This window comes from Lissotriton vulgaris, chromosome 3_1, assembly GCF_964263255.1.
Source record: "Lissotriton vulgaris chromosome 3_1, aLisVul1.2, whole genome shotgun sequence".
NCBI classification, from domain to species: Eukaryota; Metazoa; Chordata; class Amphibia; order Caudata; family Salamandridae; genus Lissotriton; species Lissotriton vulgaris.
This window is the reverse complement of record NC_141689.1, coordinates 1,155,265,086-1,155,288,487: the sequence shown is the minus strand read 5'-3', so window position 1 is coordinate 1,155,288,487 and position 23,402 is coordinate 1,155,265,086. Positions and strand designations below refer to the sequence as shown.

The window sequence follows — 23,402 nt, the reverse complement described above, 5'->3', positions numbered from 1 at the left end:
CTTTCTTCATCTCTCATTTTGCAAGTTAAATTATTCTTGTAAGCGTACTCATAGATGAGTTCATTTGTTACCAGGAAGAATTCCCTCATCTGCTTAGCAGGCCTAACTTTGTTAAGACTATGCACAATTTTTAAGTTAGAAAAAATCTAATCGAAGTCTGAGTAATAGTACTCCAGTCAACCTGTTTGATAAAACAAGCTTGATATAACACTGCATGTTATTCCATAAGTAAGGGGAAGCACATTATACTTAACCCCTACAGAAACTGAAGTAGGAAGCTTAACACACACATAACAGTCCTTAACATCCATGACTCTTACGTACTCCGATAGGAGTCTAGAAAAAGAATTAGTAGAAAAATCTCCAACAGATCTGTCCTGATGGATCTCTGGTTTATGCTCAATAACTCTATTAGTATTGCCTGCAATATCATGAGCAGCTTGTTTAGGTTCAGCTTTGCTTGTCATGTTCACCTTGTAATCCTCCCTATCAATACCAAGAGGAAAGATGACTGCTAAAATTAACCAAACTAGAATGATTAGAATCACACAAATAGAAGACCTTTTACAACATCTTCTAAGAATTGCACACCTTGAATTATCAGTATTAGGCATTTTCACTCAGCTCAGCTCAAACTAAAAACAAAAATTTTAAATCTAAAATTAGTATCTAACACACCCTCCCCTTTTAATTTTTTTTTTTTTTTTAGTAACCTTCTAACAGCTTTTCTTCGACCTTGCGTCCATAAAATGTATCCAGCTAACACAATTTCTTCGACCTTGTGTCACCTAACACAATTTCTTCAGCCTTATGCCAAAAGTAAACCTCAACCTAAAAGAAATCTAAACGTTAATCGTTGTCACTATTTTCTTCCAAATCTTCTTGGCTGCTACTGCTAACCTCAACTACTGGTGGAATCAAAATATAGGCCCACTCTGGAGATTTGTACTTGCGATTTGGCTTTAATGATATCTTGCTATTTCTAGTGATTACTTCAATCTTCTTCCCAGCTTGCTCTTTTTAGTCTGAATCACTCTTATGACTTGATATTTCGTTGACTTGTTTTTTCGATCTAATTACCAGTTTGAATTTCAAGTCTTCTTTTGGCCAGATATCACCTTTTCTCAAAAGTTTCTTCTTAGGCTCAATTTCATTACATTCAGCTTTCCAAGCTCTTTTTCTGAATCTTCTTATCTCAGACTCTTCATCACTGTCACACGAATCAGTTTCAGAGATTTCAATACTGTATCTAGGAACTTCTTTACTCTGCAGCTTCACTCCGTTAGGAACAACATCTCTGTAACTGGTACTTGGCAATTCATCCTCCTCTTCCGGAGTTACTTCTAACTTCCCAGTTCCAGATTTCCCGTTCCTGCTTTCAGAGCTTCCAATCTGCTTTTCAATACACTCCTGATCCTGAATCTCTTCTGACACAGGTTCTTTTTCAGTCCTCTTTTCTATAGCATCTTCATCATTCTCTGAATCAACAACAACAATGTCTAGATCTTTTTCATTGGATGCTTGATTTTGTTCTGAATTTTCCAGATGTTGACTTTCCTGTCGATCTTCAGAATCTGGATCTTCAAGTTCTTGTTCTGAATCGGAATCAGCTGTAGTATCGTCACTATCTTCGTCAGGGTTATCAGGTGCAGGTACACGAAGGGTATGGCTTGCATGCACCCACCTTTTCAGACCTTTGCACTTTACGGCATTTGTTGTGACTAATATCAGTTGTCTTGCCTTTTACCACCTGGGTACCAAACAGTTCCTTCTTCGATGAACCTTTGTCCTGACCCAATCTCCTGGCAATAGATCATGAGCCTGCTCCTTTTCTTTTGAAATCACATCTGTTCCTACCTGATGGAATACAGAAGTTACAACATCGGAGAGCTGCTTACAGTAGTCTAAGATTGCACTATCATTATTGCTAACAACTTTCCAACTGGAACAAAAGCCTGCCTCATTACCCTTCCCATGAGTATGTCATGAGGGCTAAGACCTGTTATTTTATCTGGAGTACTTCTCAAAGACATAAAAACAAGTGGAAGTGCATCAGTCCATTTTATTCCTGTAGCTAAACACATTTTTGAAATTCTGTTTTTGATTGTGCCATTGATCTGTTTAACGACACCTGATGCTTCTGGTCTGTAAGCACAGTGTAAGTTTTGTTTAATGCCAAATGCTTCACAAATTAATTCAATCAGTCTGTTTTCAAATTGTGTGCCACGATCACTTTCAATAGTTACTGGAAAACCATATCTAGGTATGATCTCCCTTAAAAGCAATTTTGCCACAGTAATTGAATCATTGTGACGAGTTGGGAACGCTTCCACCCATCTTAAAAACAAACAGACAATAACAAGAACGTACCTCAGCTTGTTATGTTGCGGCATGTCAATGAAATCCATCTGCAATCTAGTAAAAGGACCACCCGCCCGTCCTATGGTTCCCATGCTTACAACTGTTTTTCTGTTTGGATTGATTTGCTGACAGATCAAACAATGCTGGTAAAGTGATTCTGCAATAACCCTAAATTTTGGATTATACCAAATCTCCCTGAACTGTCTGATCATTGTGTCTCTTCCTAAGTGACCTGGTCCATGGTACATCTGTGCCATGTCAGCAATCATGCAATTGGGCATAACAGGTCTATCATCTTTGTAAACCCAAATTCCATCTTCCTCTTGCTGTCTGCAACCTTCTTTGAGCCATGTGTTTTTCTCCTTATCGTCTGCCTCATCTTGTAAGTCTTTCACTCCCTGCCATGTTTCTACCACAGATATTAGCATGAGAGAGTTCATTATATGGTCATTGTCTTTTTCCCGATTAAGTAAAAAATTATTTTTTGCACAGTATCGTGCAGTTTCATCCTTAAAGGCATTTCCTTTAGTTATGTAATCCTGTCCCTTTTTGTGCACTCCGCATTTAACCACAGCTATTTTTTCTGGTAACTGAATGCCATTGATCAGTCTTTTGATCAATTTTGCATTCCTGATTGGAGTTCCCGCAGAAGTTAAATAACCTCTCTGAGACCAGAGCTGACCATAGTCATGGACTACGCCATATCCATACTGGCTATCAGTCACTATGGTAACCTTTTTCCCTGCTGCTTTTTCACAGGCACGAATTAAAGCAACTGCTACTTGTGCTGAACGAATTCCTTCAAGAGTTGAACCCTCAACTATTTCAGAAACTGTACAGACTGAATATGCTGCTCTCAGAATGCCTTCATCTGTTCTTAAACAGCAGCCATCAACAAAGTAAACTGTCTGACTCTGGTAAAGGCACATCTTTAATGACTTTTCTGGGTTTAGTAGAGTATTCCAAAACATCCAAACACTCATGATCAACATCATCAGCTTCATTGTCATTTTCAGAAACCACATTATCTGGTATAAGTGTAGCTGGATTCAGATTAAGACATCTCGCAATGGATACATTATCTGATCCCAGAATAACTTTTTCATATTTGGTCAATCTGTTACTCGACAGGTGTTGTGTTTTACTTCTGGTAAGAAGTGTTTCAACTGAATGAGGTACATACACCTTTACAGGAAACCCCATTATGATTCCTTCACTTTGCTCAAGGCTTACACTTGTTGCAGCCGCTGCTCTTAAGCAACCTGGCAATGCTTTAGCAACAGGATCGAGAACAGCTGAAAAGTAAGCTATAGGTTTTCTCATTTTTCCATGTTTCTGAATGAGAACTGACAATGCACAACCTTCCCTTTCACTACAATACAGCTCAAATTCCTTATCATAATCAGGCATACCCAATGCCGGTGCTTCACAGAGACTTTTCTTCAGCTTTTTAAAAGCCTCCAATTCTGTTTTTGTCAAAACAATCGGGTCTTTTATGTCTGCCTTTGTTAATCTTTGCAAAGGTTTTGCAATTACTGAAAACCCACAAATCCATTGGCGACAATAACCAACCATTCCTAGAAACATTCTGATCTGTCTTTGTGTTGTCGGTGGTTGTATTGCTCGAATCATTTTTATTCTCTCAATTGTCACTCGTCTAATTCCCTTCGCAATTCTGTGACCAAGGTATTTAACCTCTTGTTTGCAAAACTGTAGTTTTGCAGGTGACACTTTATGCCCTTCATCTGCTAAGTGATTCAAAAGTGTAATGGTGTCAGTCACACAATTTTCTTTTGTTTTTCCTGCAATCAGGAATTCATCTATGTACTGGACCAATGTTGACTCTCCAGGTAATTTTAAATCTTCCAGGGATTTCTTTAATAACTGATTAAAGATAGATGGACTCGAGGGATACGACACCATGCTAATATGCGATCCTGGAACCGGAACGCAAAAATTTGCTGGCTATCTGGATGCAGTGGAACTGTAAAGAAGGCATTACACAGGTCAATGACTGTGTACCATTCTGCATCATGTGGAATCTGATATAGAATTACCGCTGGATTTGGTACAACTGGACAGCAAGGAACAACTATCTTATTAACCTTTCTCAGGTCCTGAACTATTCTGTACATTCCGTTTGGCTTTTTAATTCCCATAATCAGTGAATTACATGGGCTACTTTCAATCTCTCACAAACCACCTTGCTTAATGAATTTTTCACAGAATAACACCCTCAATAGTTTCAGGTTTCATTTTGTACTGGGGAATGTTTGGAAAATCTATTCCCTGTCTCACAGTAATTTTTACTGGGTCCACATGTTTCATTAAACCCATTTCATCACCAGTTAGATTCCAAATTTTCGGATTTACTGTCTCTTTCAATTCCTCAGGTAAATTATATTTATCAAAAGCAGGGAACATTTTATTTTCTTCGTCAACCATTAGCAGTGTCAATTTGTACAAACCATCTTCTTCTAAAGTTTGAAGCTCAATACCCTCCAGTGAACGATACATTTTAGAATTCATCTTACATAGTAGATCCCGTCCCAAAAGATTAACAGGACTGCTGTTACAGACAACAAATCTGTGTTTGTCTTTGTAATTTCCAATTTCGACATCAACTGGCTTTGTCAGGTTCGTTTTAATCTGCTGATTAGCTACACCAACTACCTGGATAGAATCACCCGAGAGAGGAAGATTTTCAATTTCCACTGATCTAACAGTAGAACTGGTAGCACCAGTGTCCACAAGAAAAGTGATATCTTTGTCGTTCACTTTACCATTTACAAATGGACCTGACTGATCTACCTCAAGAGTGGCTCCAAGCACACACACTTCTTCCTCCCTCAGGCACCGTCATGAGTAATCCTCTGAGTCACTGCTCTCATATTCTTTTAGCCAAAATTGCTGAGAGACATTTGACACATTTACTTTTTGTGATCTTTTTACCTGTTCAGCTCCGCAGAAACCCGTCTCTGGACTGTATCTCTGTGTATTCATACGATTTGGCAAGGGTGGCTGTGGAATTTGGATCTGCTGATTCAATTGATTTTGCTGATTCGCTAACTGTCGCTGTAGCTGTTGCTGCTGACTTATTTCATTTAACTGTCGCTGTAGCTGTTGCTGCTGATTTACCTCACTCTGCATCTGTGGATTTAATGATGAATTTTTTTAATTTCTGGGCGGATTTTTACACTCACGCTTCCAGTGTCCAATTTCGCCGCAATTAAAACAAGGTAGCTTTTATTTTAGCTCTTCAATATTAATATTAAATGTTGGCTTATTTGCAAAGTTCCCTTTGAACTTCCCTGGATTCTGCTGAAAATTTTTATTTTCCAATGTTGCTATTTGCTGCTCAGCTACCTTCACTTGTGCCCACATTGCCTTTTCCTTGAGTTTCTTCTGTTTTGCATCTAACTCATCACTGCAGTATTTTGCCTTTCTCAGAATGTCACCAACTGAGAGTGATTGCCAACCGACAATTCCGGTTCTAATCATATCCCCAATCTCAGGTCTCAGGCCATAAACAAACCTGTAAATGAAGTGGCTCATGTCACTTTCACTTAATTTTTCATAGCCACTGTATTGTTTAAATACCAGGAGTAACCTTTCATAATAGGAATGAACGGATTCTTTTGGTTCTTGATTTGTTCTGTCTATTTTAACCCAATCTACTTCTTTTGCAGGAATTTTATCTTTCAGCCAGACAATTACTTTATCATAGAAATCCATGACAATGTCTGAAGGAGCACCTGTTACTTTATGTCGAGGCAGTTCTTCTTTGGGCCAACTAACAGAAATTTTACATTCTGTCCAAAGATCTGACGGGACAACAATGTCAAAGAAACCATCAAGATCAATCCACAGAACTTTTGAGACTTTAATGAATCTGTCACCTTGACAATACCATTCCACTGGCTTTTCTCTCAGCCGAGGAAAATCATTTGTAAAGAGTAGTATATCCTGTCTTGTCCATGGAACATGAACATAACCCTCACCAGCTATTTCCCTCATAGGAAATTTACCAAATAATTCTCCGCTGTCTCTCTTTTCTTCTTCTCTTTTCTTTGTCCACTTAACTCACCATTTACTTAAATCACCCAATCTTTTTAGAAACACAATTGATTCTTTTATATGGGTTATTCTGCCTGTAGTATTTAGATTCTCTATATCTTTCTCAGAAAAATCCACTCTGTAATGCTTCTGTAATTGTTTCTGGCGAGTCAAATCTATTTCCAATTCAGCAGCCACCTCTTCAAACTGTTCATATTTGTTTTTAGTTTTCCACTGAATGCTCTTGCAAATAAATAGCAACTCATCATCCTGATATTGCTTTAAACAGTCAGTACCAATTGTGCCAATAATTAATTCTTCTAAATCTGCTTTTAATTTTGCAACATCAATTTGTTTACACTCAGGAACTTGTGTTAAATCTATTTTATATATGGAACCAGAATCTGATTCTGCAGCTGATGGTGTGACATTTGACAAACCTTGATTTAAAGTTAAATTCTGCATTGTCTTATCTTTATGGATTTCTGTTAACTCAGAATAAAATTTTTCAGCCACTTTTTGAATTTCTGCATTTAAAGGATTTGCTATAACAGAATGTCTATTTTCACTCTGATCAAAAACTGGTACAACAGGACCAATTGTAACTGGAACTGTCACTGCTTCCATGCCTTTTGTTAACTGTTGAATTAATTCTCCCTTTGCTTTATAATCTGTAATATTTGGTATATCTCCAGGCAACTCTGACCTTTTATAATTTCTCGGGAAATTATTTCTCGAACTAGAACTTTCTCTTGGGGTATTTGTTTTGCTTCTCGATCTCGCCCTATAAGGTAATCTCATAAATCTGGGTGAATCTTCAACCTCCCTAGGTGCACTAGGAGAAATACCTGGAAGTCCTTGGGGTAGAATGTGAACAACCTGGCTGATGATAAGGTGGAGGACTATTTAACATATCCTCTAAAACTGCATCATCTAATTCTTGATCAAGATGACCTTTTTTCTGAGAGTTCTTTTGACCTGTTTCTATAACCATTTCTAAAACCAGATATAATCCTTCATACATGTCTCCTTTCCTCCAACGATGCACTTTATCTTGGTGGGTTTCCCTATCTATGCCTCTCGGTTTTCCCCATTTTTCTCGCTCAAGTTCCATCATTTTAACTTTCCATTCAACTAAAGCTTCAAATTTAAAAATTATTTATTAGAAAGGCAAATTTGACTGTCAGCTCCAACCAAAATCAGCATGAGAAGTGCTCAAACATTTAGGAAAAATTCCCTAAACCCTATTTTCCTAACTTTAACTAAAGAAAACCTAAAGGGAAAAAGTAAAGTCTTAATGGATCTTACGTGAAACGAAAGTTTGTCAGCATCTCTGGAGCACAGGAACAAGCCAGCAGTGCTCTTTGCTAGGGGGCAATTTTTATACCGTTTTCCTATCTTAAACTAACTAAAAGAATACAAGTATTCGAGCAGCACGAAGTATGATTGGACAAGAAATGTCGTCCGATGAAGTCATTTGCCTTTCGCATAGCAAAAATCACGTTTCTTCAAGAGCGGCATTGTTCATAGACTAAGAGTGTCACAAGCTCTTCCGTGACTCGCAACATTAGGTAAAGTTAACCAATGTTTCCTCCGTCCAAGCTTTTCTGCCACTGCACATCCTGTCCTTGACCATGAAAGTTCCGTAAAAAAAAGAACATTCACTACTTCCACACAGCCTTGCCTTTACGAGCGACTTTCAAATAATTATTGAAGAAAATATTTTCCTTTTCATACGCTGCTGTGCAAGGCCCAACTTTGACAGGACATCGGACATCCATTTTAGAAATAGGCCACAGGCCTCTTTTAGCATGACTCTAGTATGCAAGGAAACACAAGACAATAATTAATTCAGGAAATGATAATTATTCTGTTACCCACCCCCTTTGCTAATATTAACCCATTAGCCAATGTTACCTAGCTTTGCATAAAAAAGATAAACATAGCACATCACCTGAAAAGACACAACATAAACAAAAGCACATTTAAAAGAATGCACATGCTATTATTTGAAACAGCCGCAGTTAATGTTTGACAAAATGAAAAACAAGGTAAATGTATTATTTAAAACGGAATAACAAACATGACAAGAGCACAAATAATTAAACCCGCGTGTTCGTGTAGGTGCACATTATTCAAGGTTGTGTCAGTACAAAAACATGCAACACTCATTAGTAAATTAAAAATTATGGGAGTTTTAATTCAGCGTGCTTTAATTCAAAATTTATTCTAAAAGTCTGCTCCATCACACGCAAATGCATGTTTCAAGTCCTTGCACACACATGTCCAGCCATTTTGGAATGCGGTTCCCAATCCAAGATAGCCTTGATATGTTGTGACACATGCGCACACAAACGTCATGACATCCCCATGTGTTGTGATGTGTATGATGATCATGCACGCATGCATCATAACATACATACATGACGACGTGTGTGTGTGTTTGCCATGAGTCATGATGGAGCTGAAATTTAGTTTTTTTTTACTTACTATTCCCTGTTCCAACAAGGCATGCGCCGGTCCTTTAGTAGTGTATCAATACATGGAATTAAATCAGCACAAAAGTGTATTTCAGGTAAGGCGCTCGCCGGTAGAAAATCACAACTGCCGGACCCCCTAAAACAAAAACAAAAAGAAAAAAAAGAAAAACTGTTTTTAAAAAAAAAGATGATGCAACATGAAGGGTGGGGAGCAATTGGAATGTGGGCAAGGGAGGATGGAAACAAAACCGTGCCGAGTGGCAAGAGGAAGGGTGGGGGGGAGGGGGAGGGAAATGTAGGAGTTGAGGGTGCTATAATTAAAAAAGAAAAGAAAAGCCCAGACGGAGAACATATAAGTGGGTTGGAGCAGCTGAAAAAGAGGGGAAGTGAAATAGGAAATAGCACATGTGAGAGCGAGGATGAAAGCACATGCATAACGATGTAGTACTGAAAGCAAAATAAAAAGGTAGTTCCCTGAATGAAAGCAATGTCAGTAGTGAAGTATATAAATCAACCAGTCAGAGCACTGTGAGACCAAAATGCCCCGGAGCAGGACAAACAGAAGAATAGGGAGGACCCAACTGAGATAGACAACAAACTCATCCAATCATGAGCAATGGTCTAAACCAAAGTATACTCTGTGTATACTGTAAACATTAGGTCTGTCCAACAGACTGGAATAGCTTTTATGGTCAAGACCTAAAACAGTATTTCGGTAGTTGCTGAATAGAGCTGTTGCATTGCCAAGAAGCACAAAAGCAATTAAGCCTGTGTTTTATCTCAAATGAAACAACTAATTCACATCTTCAGTTTACAGCCACTGTTTATTCTGGTTTGAGAACATATGAAGAGGAGGATTTTATTCCAATTGTGTGATCATACTGACAAAATCACCTTTCAAACTTAAACTCACTGATTAATGTTTAACTGAGTATCTAGAAGACCACGGGTTACCGGTATAGTTATGCCTGGTATAAATATTTTCTTCTGCCTATCCCCGTTTGAGTTTTCTCACCGTAATTATTTTTTCTTATACATAGTGCGTTTTAACATTTTTGCAAATCTGTTATCCTTACTGCTGTGCTGTATTGCTCATTTGTGCTTTTTGAACAGAAGTGCATTTTGAATTAATTCATCATGTGAATGATGGTTTGCCTTAGAAAATTGAGAGCTAGTTGGAACATTTGACCATACTGACAGGGTGTACGTTTCCTTTCATTTGTTCTGTGACCTTACGATGCACCTTGCTCTCTGTAGGACTGGAACTAATATCTTGGTAGCTGCGGCTGTTTTAAATTTTTGTTTAACTCTCCATAACAGACAGTTTTGCCCACCGAAAACGAGTTCGCTCATCTCTGCCACTTGACAAGGATTGGCAGGACACCATGTCTGTGTTAACTCCAATGCTCGACAAAATGGATGTTGAGATTGCGTACCTGGTGCCCTGGAGCCAGCTAGACAAGACCGAAGAGCAGGGTGAGTATGACCAGCTAACTTATTCAATTTAATAAAGTAAATGTGTGCAGCAGGTGCAGTGGCACCAGGTCCCAGAGTCCTAATGGGCAGCTCGAACCCTGACAGTTCTGTATTTTACTAACCCAACTGCATGCAAAGGGGAAATCTTCCTTGCGTGCATCATGTCACCCTGCATTCTTGATATACTACTTGGAAGTGTATAAAGTTTAAGAATGTATTGCCAGTATTATTACGAGCATAAATAACTACCGTCATAAATCACCTTTTATCTGCAACACAAAGATTTCAGCTGTTGGCTCCTAATTACTTCACCCCAAGAGCACGACTTAGTAAGTATTTTGTGAGGGCTGTGTAGAAGGCAGAAATGTGCTGTTGCTGGCACTTTTAGGGTATGTGGCAATAAAATAGAACAAGCATTTACAATGCAATGGTCTCGTCTTTGTTAAAGTTAGAGCTATTGGCATTGCTCATGACATTATTTTGTTTTTCAAACATATTAATAAATGGCATTGTCATGTACAATGCCAATAGCTTAATCTCTCGCAAATGCGATACCTATTGCATTTGCACCCACCCACACACACAGAGCCACACACACAGAGCCACACACACAGAGCCACAAACACACAGAGCCACACACACACAGAGCCACACACACACAGAGCCACACACACACAGAGCCACACACACACAGAGCCACACACACACATAGAGCCACACACACAGAGCCACACACCCAAACACAGACACACACACACACAGCCACACACACATGCACACACGCACACACACACACACACACAGCCACACGCACACCCACACACAGAGCCACACATACACACAGAGCCGCACACAAACACACAGAGAGCCACACACAGAGCCACACACAGAGCCACACACACACACAGAGCTACCCACAGTCACACACACACACAGTCACACACACAGAGAGCCACACACACAGAGCCAAACACACACAGAGCTACACACACAGAGCCTAATACACACACACACACAGAGCCACACACACACAGAGCCACACACAGAGAGCCACAAACCCACAGAGCCACACACACACACAGAGCCACACACACACACAGCCACACACAGAGCCACACACAGAGCCACACACACACACAGAGCCAAACACAGAGACACACACACACACACAGAGCCACACACACACACACACACACACACAGAGCCACCCACACACACAGAGAGCCACACACACACAGAGCTCTCTGCCCAGTAACGCCCTAGGGAACAGAGGCAAGAAAAAACGATCACAAGCAGGGAACAGAGGCAAGAAAAAACGATCACAAGCAGGGAACAGAGGCAAGAAAAAACGATCACAAGCAGAGAACAGAAGCAAGAAAAAACAATCACAAGTAGGGAACAGAGGCAAGAAAAAACGATCACAAGCAGAGAACAGAGGCGATCAAAAGCAAGGAACAGAGGCGAGAAAATCGAGCACAAGCACGGAACTGAGGCAACAAAAACAAGCACAATCAGGGAACAAAGGCGACAAAAGCGAAAAATACCAGCCGGCTTCACTTACCTGCTTGGGGGGGGGGGGTCTCTGTCTGTTGCGCGGCTGGTCTCCTTTCCTCGTTGGTCGGCTCCCTCTTCAAAAACGGCGGGGGCAGGCACCGGCAGTGTGCCTCGCACCCCCTCCACAGCAATACACCCTGTACAGTTATTTGTGCCCATCGAAAGCGGAAGAAACAGAAAAAATGAGGAAACGCAGGAACGAGGCGCAGCTTCCCACAATGGCGGCCACGAAAATCTAGCTGTGGGGAACCGCTCTACATTGAACAAGGAAGACGGAACCTAGATACAGAAGCCCTGCCGGGCGACACTCCAGGGGCCAACATAGTGAGCCGCGCAAAAGCCCACGGTGATGTATATATCTGAGCCCAGATCGTTCGCAGGTGAGAGGGGCAGCGCACGGGCAAGAGTGATCCGGGTCCTCCTGAGGAGAGCGGGGCCGGCATCTGAGCTGAGCGGCCCAGAGTGGAGTGCTAGGAGATCCCGAGAGGACTCAGCAATGGGGGGGGGGGCGAAGACCTTACCGCCTAGCGAGCCGAAGTGACTGGGAGATCGAACCCTCTCCTGATAGAGACCACCTCCCCAGGACTGGACCCACAAGAGTTGCCCCACGTCTGACATGAGAAGAGGGGCCGACTTCCCTGCTGTCCCTCGGGAGAGGGTTGAAGATAAAGGCTGCAAATTTCAACCGGGTGGGCAAGCTGTGGCGTGCAGGGCACTCCCAATGCCCAGGCACAGAGCCGCAGTGACACAGGACACCCACGTAGTCAGTGGGGCCCAGAGATGAAGAAGGCAACATTAGTTCGATCCCTGCTGCCACGCAAAATGGATGTTGGGTTGGTGGGTGACTTCATTACGTTTGTTCGTTTCTCAGCCCTTGGTCGCTGTAGTGGACTAGGTTAACCCTTTCAGTAGCAGGGCTCTCAGAGGCGTCAAGTTGTACTGTCTTTTTCTCCTCAACTCCCGGATAGATATGGAAAACGTTGCTCACCCAATGGGGCGATCGCGTCCATTTCTTTCTATTTGTGCATAATTATTGCATGTTAATAATGGACAGTATTTCAGTTTATAACTTGGATAGCACGAGTTGTGTGTGTACATGTGGGTTTGTGTCTTGTGCGTAATAGAATCGGACACTACGATTTAGTGTCCAGTTTCATAAATGATGCCAGTAGGAAAATCCTGGGAAGCGTTTCACCACCCTAACTTACTCGCCAACTGGGGCTTACACTGGAGGGGGGTCAAACACCGACCTGCTTCAATAAACCCCAGGGCAGCGGCAGCATGCCGTGTGGTGTGGGGGAGAGCGGTGTATGTATGAGGAAAGAATGTAGCCTCCTGCCACTGCACACTGTGATTAACTCCGACTCGTGCATCCTGTCTCCGCTCTGCGACACACGCACTCTCTCTCTCCACAGTAGTAAGCAGGGGTGGGGGCCGGCAGGGATGGGGGCAGGTTCGGCCTCCCCGAGTAGGGGATAAGAGACGGATTACCAGGGAAAGCCTGGGCACACTGGCTCCGCTGGAAGCACGCATGCCAGGCTGTGCTTCCCGGGCAGAGGGGGTGTGTTCCGGCGGAGGCAGAGCTGAGGAGCGCAGTGCAGCGTGTGCTTTCCTCCCATTCAGGGAAGTGTGGCTCAATGATTAGAGCGGCAGACCCTGATGCAGAGGTCTAGCCCGGGACCAGGGTTCAATTCCCCGCCTCGGCGGGTCTTGTGCTCAAAATTCCACAGACCTGATAATTCTCGCCTCGGTGCCTATTCCAGGCATGGAGTCCCACTCTGCAACTCTGGGCAATAGCTTGATTAATCTCCACAACGGCCCCCACAACGCTAAGGATGCATGGCCTCCACTTTGGAGGTGCCCAGGAGTGGACTCCTCACAGGGAAAGCCAGGATGGGTTCCACAGCGGTATTCATACAAGCGCCTTGAGACCCATGCGTGTGAGTAGTGCGCTATACAAGTATCAATTTACATTTACATTTACATTCAAGGGGCTGCCTTGATTGGGCACAGGCCCACCTGTCATGCTGCATGGGGCGCCTCACTGACGCTCGACGCCGAGGGGAGCTGCGGGGTCGCACTGAGGAGCTGTTCTCTGTGACCCAGTGTTGGGGCTGCAGACCTAGTGCCCTCTCCAGGGGGCAGGGGCAGCTTTGAGGAGGCGTGGTACAGTGACCGCGGGGGCACGCAGAATCTCAGCTCCTGAGGGAAGAGATGAGAAGGAGCAAGCTTTGGGCTGCCATCCTCGGGGATGGAGGTGAAGCCGGAGGAGTCCTGGTAAGCGGTGGGGATGGAATATAATACATTTAGTGGCCACGAGCCACCGCCTGGACTTGTAAGCGAATCTGGGCAAGAGTGAGGTGAAAGTTGAAATCTGAGAGTGCAATGTTGAAAGGCGAGATCACATAAGCGACTGAGGTGTTAGTGCGAGACACTGTTAGAGAGTGCACAACACTGCCTGGACAACAGAGAGCCATCGTGAGAGTGTGAGAAACCCCGAGAGAGAAAACAAAATATGAAGAGCGCAAGAGTGCTCTGAGACATTACGAGAGACCATGTTTATTTTCTACCCTCCATCCTTGCTTCATTTCCTCATTATCCTGTCCTTGCACAAACCCTTGTCCCATCCATTCCACCATTGCTCCGCTGCTGTATGCCTTGTGTCCTAAAGCAAGCAAGAACCTCATGGAAGTGCTACAAAAACATCTAAGGCAAATCAACATTCTCTGGTTATTACACCCAGATAGATGCCAGAGCAGCGCAGAGGCAGTGTGTGAGACAGCAGTACAGGGAAGAGTGAGCAAGAAACCAAGCAGGAGACAGACCCAAATGAGTGAGTGCAAACCAGACAGCCATTGTCTGGCGAGACAGCATAGAAAGAGGAAGAGCCAGACGAGTGGGCACACGGTGAGCGGGCAGCGAGGGGAGGCTTGTGTCTGCCGAGTCGTACACACAAACGACAAAGGGACATCAACAGACAGAGTGCAAGCCCTTGAGGCGGAGGCTTCTTTCTTTGGCTGCCGGCTCCTGCCTTCCGCTCCCCGGCCTTCGGTGCAGTTTTCCGGCCTCGGGGAAGCCCTCGCTGCCGAACCAATGGCAGGCAGGCACGGTGATGACGAGACGGGACTCCCGGGCAGCTGGAACCAATCCCATCGCGGCCCTGGGATGACAAGGAGGGAGTCCCGAACCAATCACCGTGCGGCCTAGCGCTGCAGCCTCGCAGCGGCTCTTCTCTCAGGGTGAAATAATGAGGGGTAGGCTCCCTCAAAATGTAGCACATTAAACACTAAACGGACATGCGGGGTGGGCATCCGCCTCTCTCCCCTCCAGAGCGGTTTGTTCCGCATTTGTCAGTCACTAAGCCCCGTCCTTTTCGGACTGGGGGGCGTGTTTTTTGTTGAGTGACTGAAGACATCATGGAGAGAAGGATAGCAAAAGACACGCCCCTCAATCCGAAACTGACGGGGCTTAAAATGACAGACACGGCTCTTCTCCAATGGCTAACCGAGGTTTAGGAAGCCAGCCAATGGAGAAGAGCTAGCTCGTTTACCTCCCTACTAGAAGACATAAGATCTCACCATCGAGACTCCGCATGCGCAGCCTACACTAGCCGAGACCTAAAAATGATTCAAAAAAGGGGGTGGTGATGGACAGAGTATCTGAATTAAACAGAACACTCGTACCCAGTCAACAGATCAGGGCTTGATCCATCACCGTTTTTTAGCTCACTGCACCTTCCCAGCTCAGAACCTGGCTACATGCAAATTAGTCTGTCCCTGGCCCAGTGCATCATGGGAACAGGGCAGACCAAACTACCAAGCCAATTCTTATACTGGAAAGGAAACAAGCTTCCAGGGACCGGTTTCTGGCATTACAGCCGTCTTCAGCCCGGCTTGCTTGAATCCTGATGTTGCAGTGAGCAAGGGACTCACATCTGAGTATACCTTCCACGCTTATGGTGGACAAAACGATTCAGGAAAGGTGGTGGTGATGGACAGAGTATCTGAATTAAACAGAACACTCGTACCCAGTCAACAGATCAGGGCTTGATCCATCACAGTTTTTTAGCTCACTGCACCATCCCAGCTCAGAACCTGGCTACATGCAAATTAGTCTGTCCCTGGCCCAGTGCATCATGGGAACAGGGCAGACCAAACTACCAAGCCAATTCTTATACTGGAAAGGTAACAAGCTTCCGGGGACCAGTTTCTGGCATTACAGCCGTCTTCGGCCCGGCTTGCTTGAATCCTGATGTTGCAGTGAGCAAGGGACTCACATCTGAGTATACCCTTCCACGCTTATGGTGGACAAAACGATTCAGAAAAGGGGGTGGTGATGGACAGAGTATCTGAATTGAACAGAACACTTGTACCCAGTCAACAGATCAGGCCTTGATCCATCACCGTTTTTTAGCTCACTGCACCATCCCAGCTCAGAACCTGGCTACATGCAAATTAGTCTGTCCCTGGCCCAGTGCATCATGGGAACAGGGCAGACCAAACTACCAAGCCAATTCTTATACTGGAAAGGAAATAAGCTTCAGGGGACCGGTTTCTGGCATTACAGCCGTCTTCGGCCCGGCTTGCTTGAATCCTGATGTTGCAGTGAGCAAGGGACTCACATCTGAGTATACCCTTCCACGCTTATGATGGACAAAACGATTCAGAAAAGGGGGTGGTGATGGACAGAGTATCTGAATTAAACAGAACACTCGTACCCAGTCAACAGATCAGGGCTTGATCCATCACCTTGCACTAAAAAACGGTGATGGATCAAGCCCTGATCTGTTGACTGGGTAGGAGTGTTCTGCTTAATTCAGATACTCTGTCCATCACCACCCCCTTTTCTGAATCGACACCTAAAAATGGCAGACCTCTTGCAAAATGTGGTTGCTGTGGTGTGGCGTCTGGCATATTCTGAATACATCACCAGCTTTTAGGTACCTCTTACGTCAGACGCAGCGTACAGGATAAATGGGAGCGAGGGCACGTGGATTAAATTCCAGTTAATGCACACAATCTTGTGCTGTTCGTTGCACACGCTCAACCACCCGCCAACCACCCTACAATCTGTGTCATCTCCAGGCATTATTTTCAGGGTGTTTAGTGCACACAAGGGGGCCACAGATAAAAGTTGTGGCTTTAACTACTGATCAATGGCACTATGTTACCCTTAGATTGATCATATTCACTACGGACAGTCCAGCAGCATTGGGCAAGATAATGCAGGCAGGTCTTGAGGTCATAGCAAGCGCATGACAGTTGCGTTTTAGTGCACTACAGTATGCTGAGAGGAAGCGAGGTAAATACCTGCCTGCCTGTCGAAGGTATTCTCCTGGTTCAGACAGAACCAGTTGATGTGCAATTCCAAAAAATCTGAAATCATTTTTTTCGGGCATAAGCCGGACGAGGAATAGCGCCAGTGGTGGCCTTAGTATATGTCCCCTCCAGTCAGCTCAGTCACCACTGAGAAAAATCTTGGAGTAAAACTGGATGTGGACATGTCCATGAAGTCTCAGGTCCAAGCTGTGGCCAGGACATGTATCGGACTACTTAAAATGTTGAGGAATTTTATTCCTCTCCTACCAGTTCTTCACAGGAAAACTGTAGTCCGGGCATTAATTACATCCAGACTGGATTATGTCAATGTTTTGTACTTAGTTTTGTACTTAGGCCTCCCAGACTATCTATTAGGCCGCCTCCAGGTGATACAAAACGCTTCGACACGTGCTATCCTTATGGTAAGCCTGAGGATACATATGACCCCTCACCTGATATCCTTGCACTGGCTCCCGGTGCAAAAGAGGATACACTTTAAAGCCCTAGTCCTGGCCTTTAAGGCTTTTCACAAAATAAGGGCCCTACATCAGGAACAGAATTCAACATTATGCTCCCCTTAGAACCCTGAGATCCTGCCGCTCTCCTTAAGACAGGTTTAGGATCTCCTAAGTTTTAGGGGAAATCAAAAAAACTCTTTTTTCCAGCTTCAGTAGAGATCTTTATGTTAGTTTGTGTTTCTGTTACTGTCTATGGGTCCTTCTTAGCACGGGACACTCTGTAGAGTATCCGTGCGCTTTATAAGTGCCAAGTAACATAACATAACATAAGATAACATAACACTAAGCAATTTTGACAGCTCTCCTCTCCCGCTGTGTCTCTCTCCTCAAGGCTGGAAGCCATCATGTGAGCATGATGGTCTGATGTCTGTTATATTCAGTCACTACCGCCTGCCACATCCCCATGAGACACTGCACAGATGTCAGAAGACATTTATTAGGGAGCGTGCCTCATTTTTGGGGCTTCAGTCTATATCACCCTCCTTTAAGTCAGACCATCTTAAATGATATAACTCGGCCGACTATTAATATTATTGAGTGTGATTGCTATTCATTCTGTATTTGAGTTCTAAACTCGTTATCGCCTCCTGGAGTGTACCCTGACTGCTCCATGTTGCCACTTTTGAGAGGCAGATTTTCAAAATGTGTTATTCAAATGGGAAACAATCTGTTATTAAAGTGGAATAAAATTGTCTTAAGACCTAACAGTATCCACCATGGATGCTGCACAGTAGCCACCTACCGCCATAAGACCCAAAGAAAAGGTCTTGTAATCGAATCATGTTTCTCCCATTTATGTGAAACTATTGAGAGGGCTTAGAAACTGTCTCAATAAAGGTAGCGAGTGCTGGAAAAATAACAGAAAAAACAAAGTGGGCAAGCCACTTGGGTGGCCGACGGTGGTCCTGTAAGAAACTGTAAATAAATGTGTAAATTTGGTTAAGAACAAATATCCAAAGTGTGGTCACATTCCTTTTTTCTTCAATCTTGGGTACTACCTTTGTCTTGCATTTCACGTATAAAACCAGTGTGAAACTGAATATATATCTCCCATTTGCTTGAATTAAAGCATGCAGATTTAATCGCATTTCTAATTAGAAAAGAATTTCAGTCAAGAATTCTCTTTGATTGATAGTCAAAGACCATTGTTTTTTCTTTATACCAATTTACACCCAGGTCCTTTGATTCTATGGGCAATACCCCATTGATTTAATGGTCCTGTAGGTACGTTTTAGGGACTAGCATGCTTCACATCAAATCTCGGCTTTATCACTTCACCTAAATATGCTGAGACTAAACTCCAAGTTCTAAAGCCGACAAGGACTACAACACAGTGACATATTCCCAGAAAAGTTAGCCTGTTGGCCTTGCCATAATAACTACTGCCACCCCACTAGCTGGAAACTGTGGAGCCAAGAGATGTGGCTTTTCATCTTGCCCACCCATCTCGCAAAATTGTGTGCTCTTTTGCAATCATTTTTAAAACGTATTTCTCTGCTTCGGTTGTTTGCAAAATTGGCTGTATTTGGAATGAATGTACAATCTGCACTGCTAATAAGTGTGCAGCTAAAAAAAGTGGACTGGATATTACTTGGGAGAGGTGGACAGTGCTGTCTCAGGGTGTATTTTCCAAACTATAACATTGTGATACATTTATAGCTATTGGAGCAAGTATCAGGGGCCTGAAGTCAAAGGTCTCTTACTTTAACAAACTGTTTGTTTGATCATGGGAAATTGATCCTATCTATCGCTTTCGCTCTGTATACTAATCAGACAATGTGCGAGTGCTTTGATGCAGACTAAACGCGCTTTTCCAGTACAGGATCCCAGCATGGTTTTAATTCCCACACTCAGGGCTCTTTAATGGCAGGCGGCTATAAAGTGGAACCTGCTCCTGAGGTTGCTTTATGCAGGACCCATCCTGTGCTGCAAGTCCTCCCTCTCAGCCACCGACAGGCACTTGTTATAAAGCTCATAAAGGTCTGAAAGATTAAGGAATGGCATCCTGCCATGCCTCTGTGCAGCAGAAGAGAAGTTATAACTGCAGGACAAACCTGAAAAATGCAAGACATATGGCCACCCCTAGTGGCACTCCATGGTTGAGGCAGCGGACATGGCAGGGCTATGAAGATTGCAAGCGGGCAAACTCTCCCTGACCCCTTTAAAGACGACATTAACCACAATTCCTCTGAAATTTCATTTGAATAAGGCCCTAACTCCTGCAAAGAAAAGTACTTCATTAGAGGCTGATTTTGTTATGTTACTGAGATGAAGTTGGTTAAGAGAATGCAACATGTTTTTGGAAGGTTGGTAGAATATATTGAACTGAGTGATGAATGTGATTATTTTATAAAGCATACATGTGCTTGAAGGTGCTACTTTAAAACCAAAAATACTTACTCGTATGTGATTATATACTGAATAAAAATATCTGAAGCATAGTCACTGAGATTAATTCAATACATGTTCTCTCAGACTTGGATTCCTAGAAATAAACTCTTGCTGAAAGATTTGTGAACATCTGCAGTAGAGCACATAAACAAATAGCAGCATAAGTGACCTTCCAACCATATACTGCTGATGTATAACTCTGTCTCACATATGTTACTTTTCGACACTAGGAACAGCCTTAAAAAAATCTTATTTGTGTAATAAACAAGAGAGGAATCCCACATCCAAGTACCTGAGTAGGGAGATTAGAATTAGGGAGATTAGAATTTGGGAGTATATAAAGTCTAACCTCACAGTTAGGATGATCAGACCTATCACCAGGTAGAATACAACACTGCACCCACTGCCTTCAGTGTGTCTTCTTTGAAGACAAAGACGCTTCCTACCCAACGTTATCTTCAGACTGTTAACACAGTCCACTGCAGATCAGGTAGCTTCCAAGCACAATCACTAGATAGAAAGAGCCTTATTTAGAGTTTGATAGATGGGCTATTTAGCCAGAAAATTACAGATATTCCATCTGCCATACTACAAGGTTCAACTGATCTGTCCCTAGCTCTCAGTGCCTGGATACTCTCATGAAGGATTAGCCTTTCGCAATAAGTCCTGTTTGATTGATTGGCAAGAGCTATAGGCTACAGTGCATTTGTAATACCATTGTGTTCCTTCATTTTCCCAATTAATTCATCCCAGCTATATGAGGTCTAATCTCACCACTAATATCTATATTTAGATGTCCGTTCCCCAGGTCACCCTCAGACCTGAAGAAACCCTCATAAATCTCAGTTGGGTCGAAACGCCGTTGACACCTCTGCAGACAAACCATTGTTTATCAGAATGCTGTTTGAATTCAACTTGGTGTTTCTGTTTTTTTCGCGGAGAAATATTGAATATGACTGTTTGCTAATACCAATATACCTGTACCATACGACCTGTTTCACAACTCTCTTGGTTATGGTGGGCCAGTTGGGACTAATGTGCACTTTTCACTGATTCTCTAATTCGGTCTATATAGTTGCATTTTCCAGTGAATAATAAAGTGTACTGAAATGGTTGAAGATAATTACAACATGCTTGATGCCTCTTGATTTAATCTTGACCATTAGTTTGCTGTCTTAATGTAAATTGCACAAATTAGTTCCATGTGAAAGCTTCTGTAAGTTTTGCTTGAATACCCACGTTCTCATAGACATTCAGGTTGCTCTTGTCTTGTATGCTATATGCTATATTCACAAGTCCATCAAGGCAGAATTGATCAACATGGTCTCTCCAAGCACTGGAGGGGACAAAGTAAAGGAAGTCTATCCCCTTAGAGCCCTGCCACATCGCCAGTCTGACTGCCCTGTGCGAGGTAAAAAGTGCACAGTCTGTGGCAAGCTACACCACCTCGTAAAGGGCTGCTGATCCAGCCAATCTGGAAAAAGGAAAAAGGTGACAAATGAGAACAATGTTGAATTAGGGGCTGCCGACTTTGACCAAAAGGAAGACACAGACAAAGAGAACCTCAGCATAACAGTCCACACTGTCCTAGCGATAGACCATGACACACAGGTGGCTACAAGCCCCCAAAATACACTGTCAGAATAGAATAGAACGGATGGAAGTCATCCCTCTCATTGACACTGGGGCCTTCAATGTCATGGCCAAAGACGTCTTCACAACTCTGAAGACAGCCCTACGACTCAACCCATTACGGACAGCAGAACCTCCTATCAATAGCAGGGCAATTCATGGCGATGATATCTCACAAGCACGAGAAACTGTCACCCCAGTAGATGTGACAATGCTGGTTCTGAAATGCTCTTGAGAGGTGGCATTGCAGAGCATCTCAGCCTGATTCAGTTCACATTCAGAGTACACAAAACTTCCATTGACTATCTGCTGCAGTAATTCCAAGAAATATTCCACAGCATTGGATGTCTCTGGGAAAAGCTAGTCTCCCTGCATATCTACTGCTCTGTCCAACCAGTAGCACTCTGGCATTGGAACATTGCATTCCTTTTCAAGCCAAAGGTGGAAGCAGAACTGAAGAAACTGGAATAGGCAGACTTAATCAAAATGGTGGAAGGCCCCATGCCCTGCGTCTCACCCATAGTGGTCAGCCAGAAGCCAAAACAGTCTTGTGAAGTCAGGCTGTGTGTTGAAATGCATCTCCCAAACGCAGTCATCTAAAGGGAGTAATACTTGACACCCACTGTTGATGACGTCATCTTGGAAATGAGCGGATAAGGGTGGTTCTCTAAAATGGACCTCTGCTCTGGATACCACCAACTCATGTTACACCCTGATCCCTGATACATCATGACCTGTACTACCCACATTGGTTCCGCCGCTATAAATGGGTCATCATTAGTATATCCAGTGCCACAGAAGTCTTTCAGAACGTGACAAAGGAAGTCTTGGCTGGACTACATGCGGTCATGAATATCAACAATTACATCCTGGTGTATGCCACATCCCCGGACGAACACCACAGGAGATGGTGGAAAGTACTACCTACCTGAAGGAAGGCAGCATCACTTTTTACTGTGACAAGTGCTAAGTCATGAGGATGGCATCAGCTTCTTTAGATACCAATTTTCAGTGCACTGATTGGCTCCCATCCCAGGAAAGGTGAGATGTGCAGGATACACCAACCCCATCCAATGTGTCAGAAGTATAGAGCTTTTGGGCATGGTCATTTACTGCAGCCACTTCATCAAGGGTTCAGCTACCATGAATCAGCCACTCCGAGAACTAACCAAAACAACCACTCTGTGGGCCTGGGGACACAATCAGGAGGATGCAATCCAGAGCAGAAAAGAAGCCTGGTCTGCTGACACGACACTCGTATACTTTGACCCAGAAAAGAACAAAGCCCTCACAGCCAATAGCACTTCTGTGGGTCTAGGCGCCCTTTTGTCTCAGCAGCAAGACTGTGGGAATTGGGCCCCAGTGGTGTATGCCAGTTGGGCATGGATGCCAATTGAACAGTGGTAGTCCCAGATTGAGAGAGAAGCTATTGCGGTGCAAGGAGTGTTGCCATTTTCACCTCTTCCAGGTCTACATGGATCACAAACCCTTGATGCCACTGTTTAAGGGCACCTCATCACAACCGCCCCCACACGCATTGAAAAATGAGTGCTTCAATTGCAGGAAATCATCCAGCTCGAGTACCGGCCCAAGCATCCAACCCCACCGACTATTAT

The 23,402-nt window shown here is 43.5% G+C and overlaps 1 protein-coding gene across 1 annotated transcript in view; it reads left to right on the top strand.

The window, feature by feature from the left end:
- The window catches only part of LOC147727603 (protein NipSnap homolog 3A-like), a 260,865-nt gene that overhangs the window by 99,147 nt on the left and 138,316 nt on the right, over positions 1-23,402 (top strand). The window contains exon 3 of the mRNA XM_086961634.1: positions 10,218-10,373. Coding sequence (XP_086817760.1) covers positions 10,218-10,373 — 156 coding nt within the window. The remainder of the gene's footprint in view (positions 1-10,217; positions 10,374-23,402) is intronic.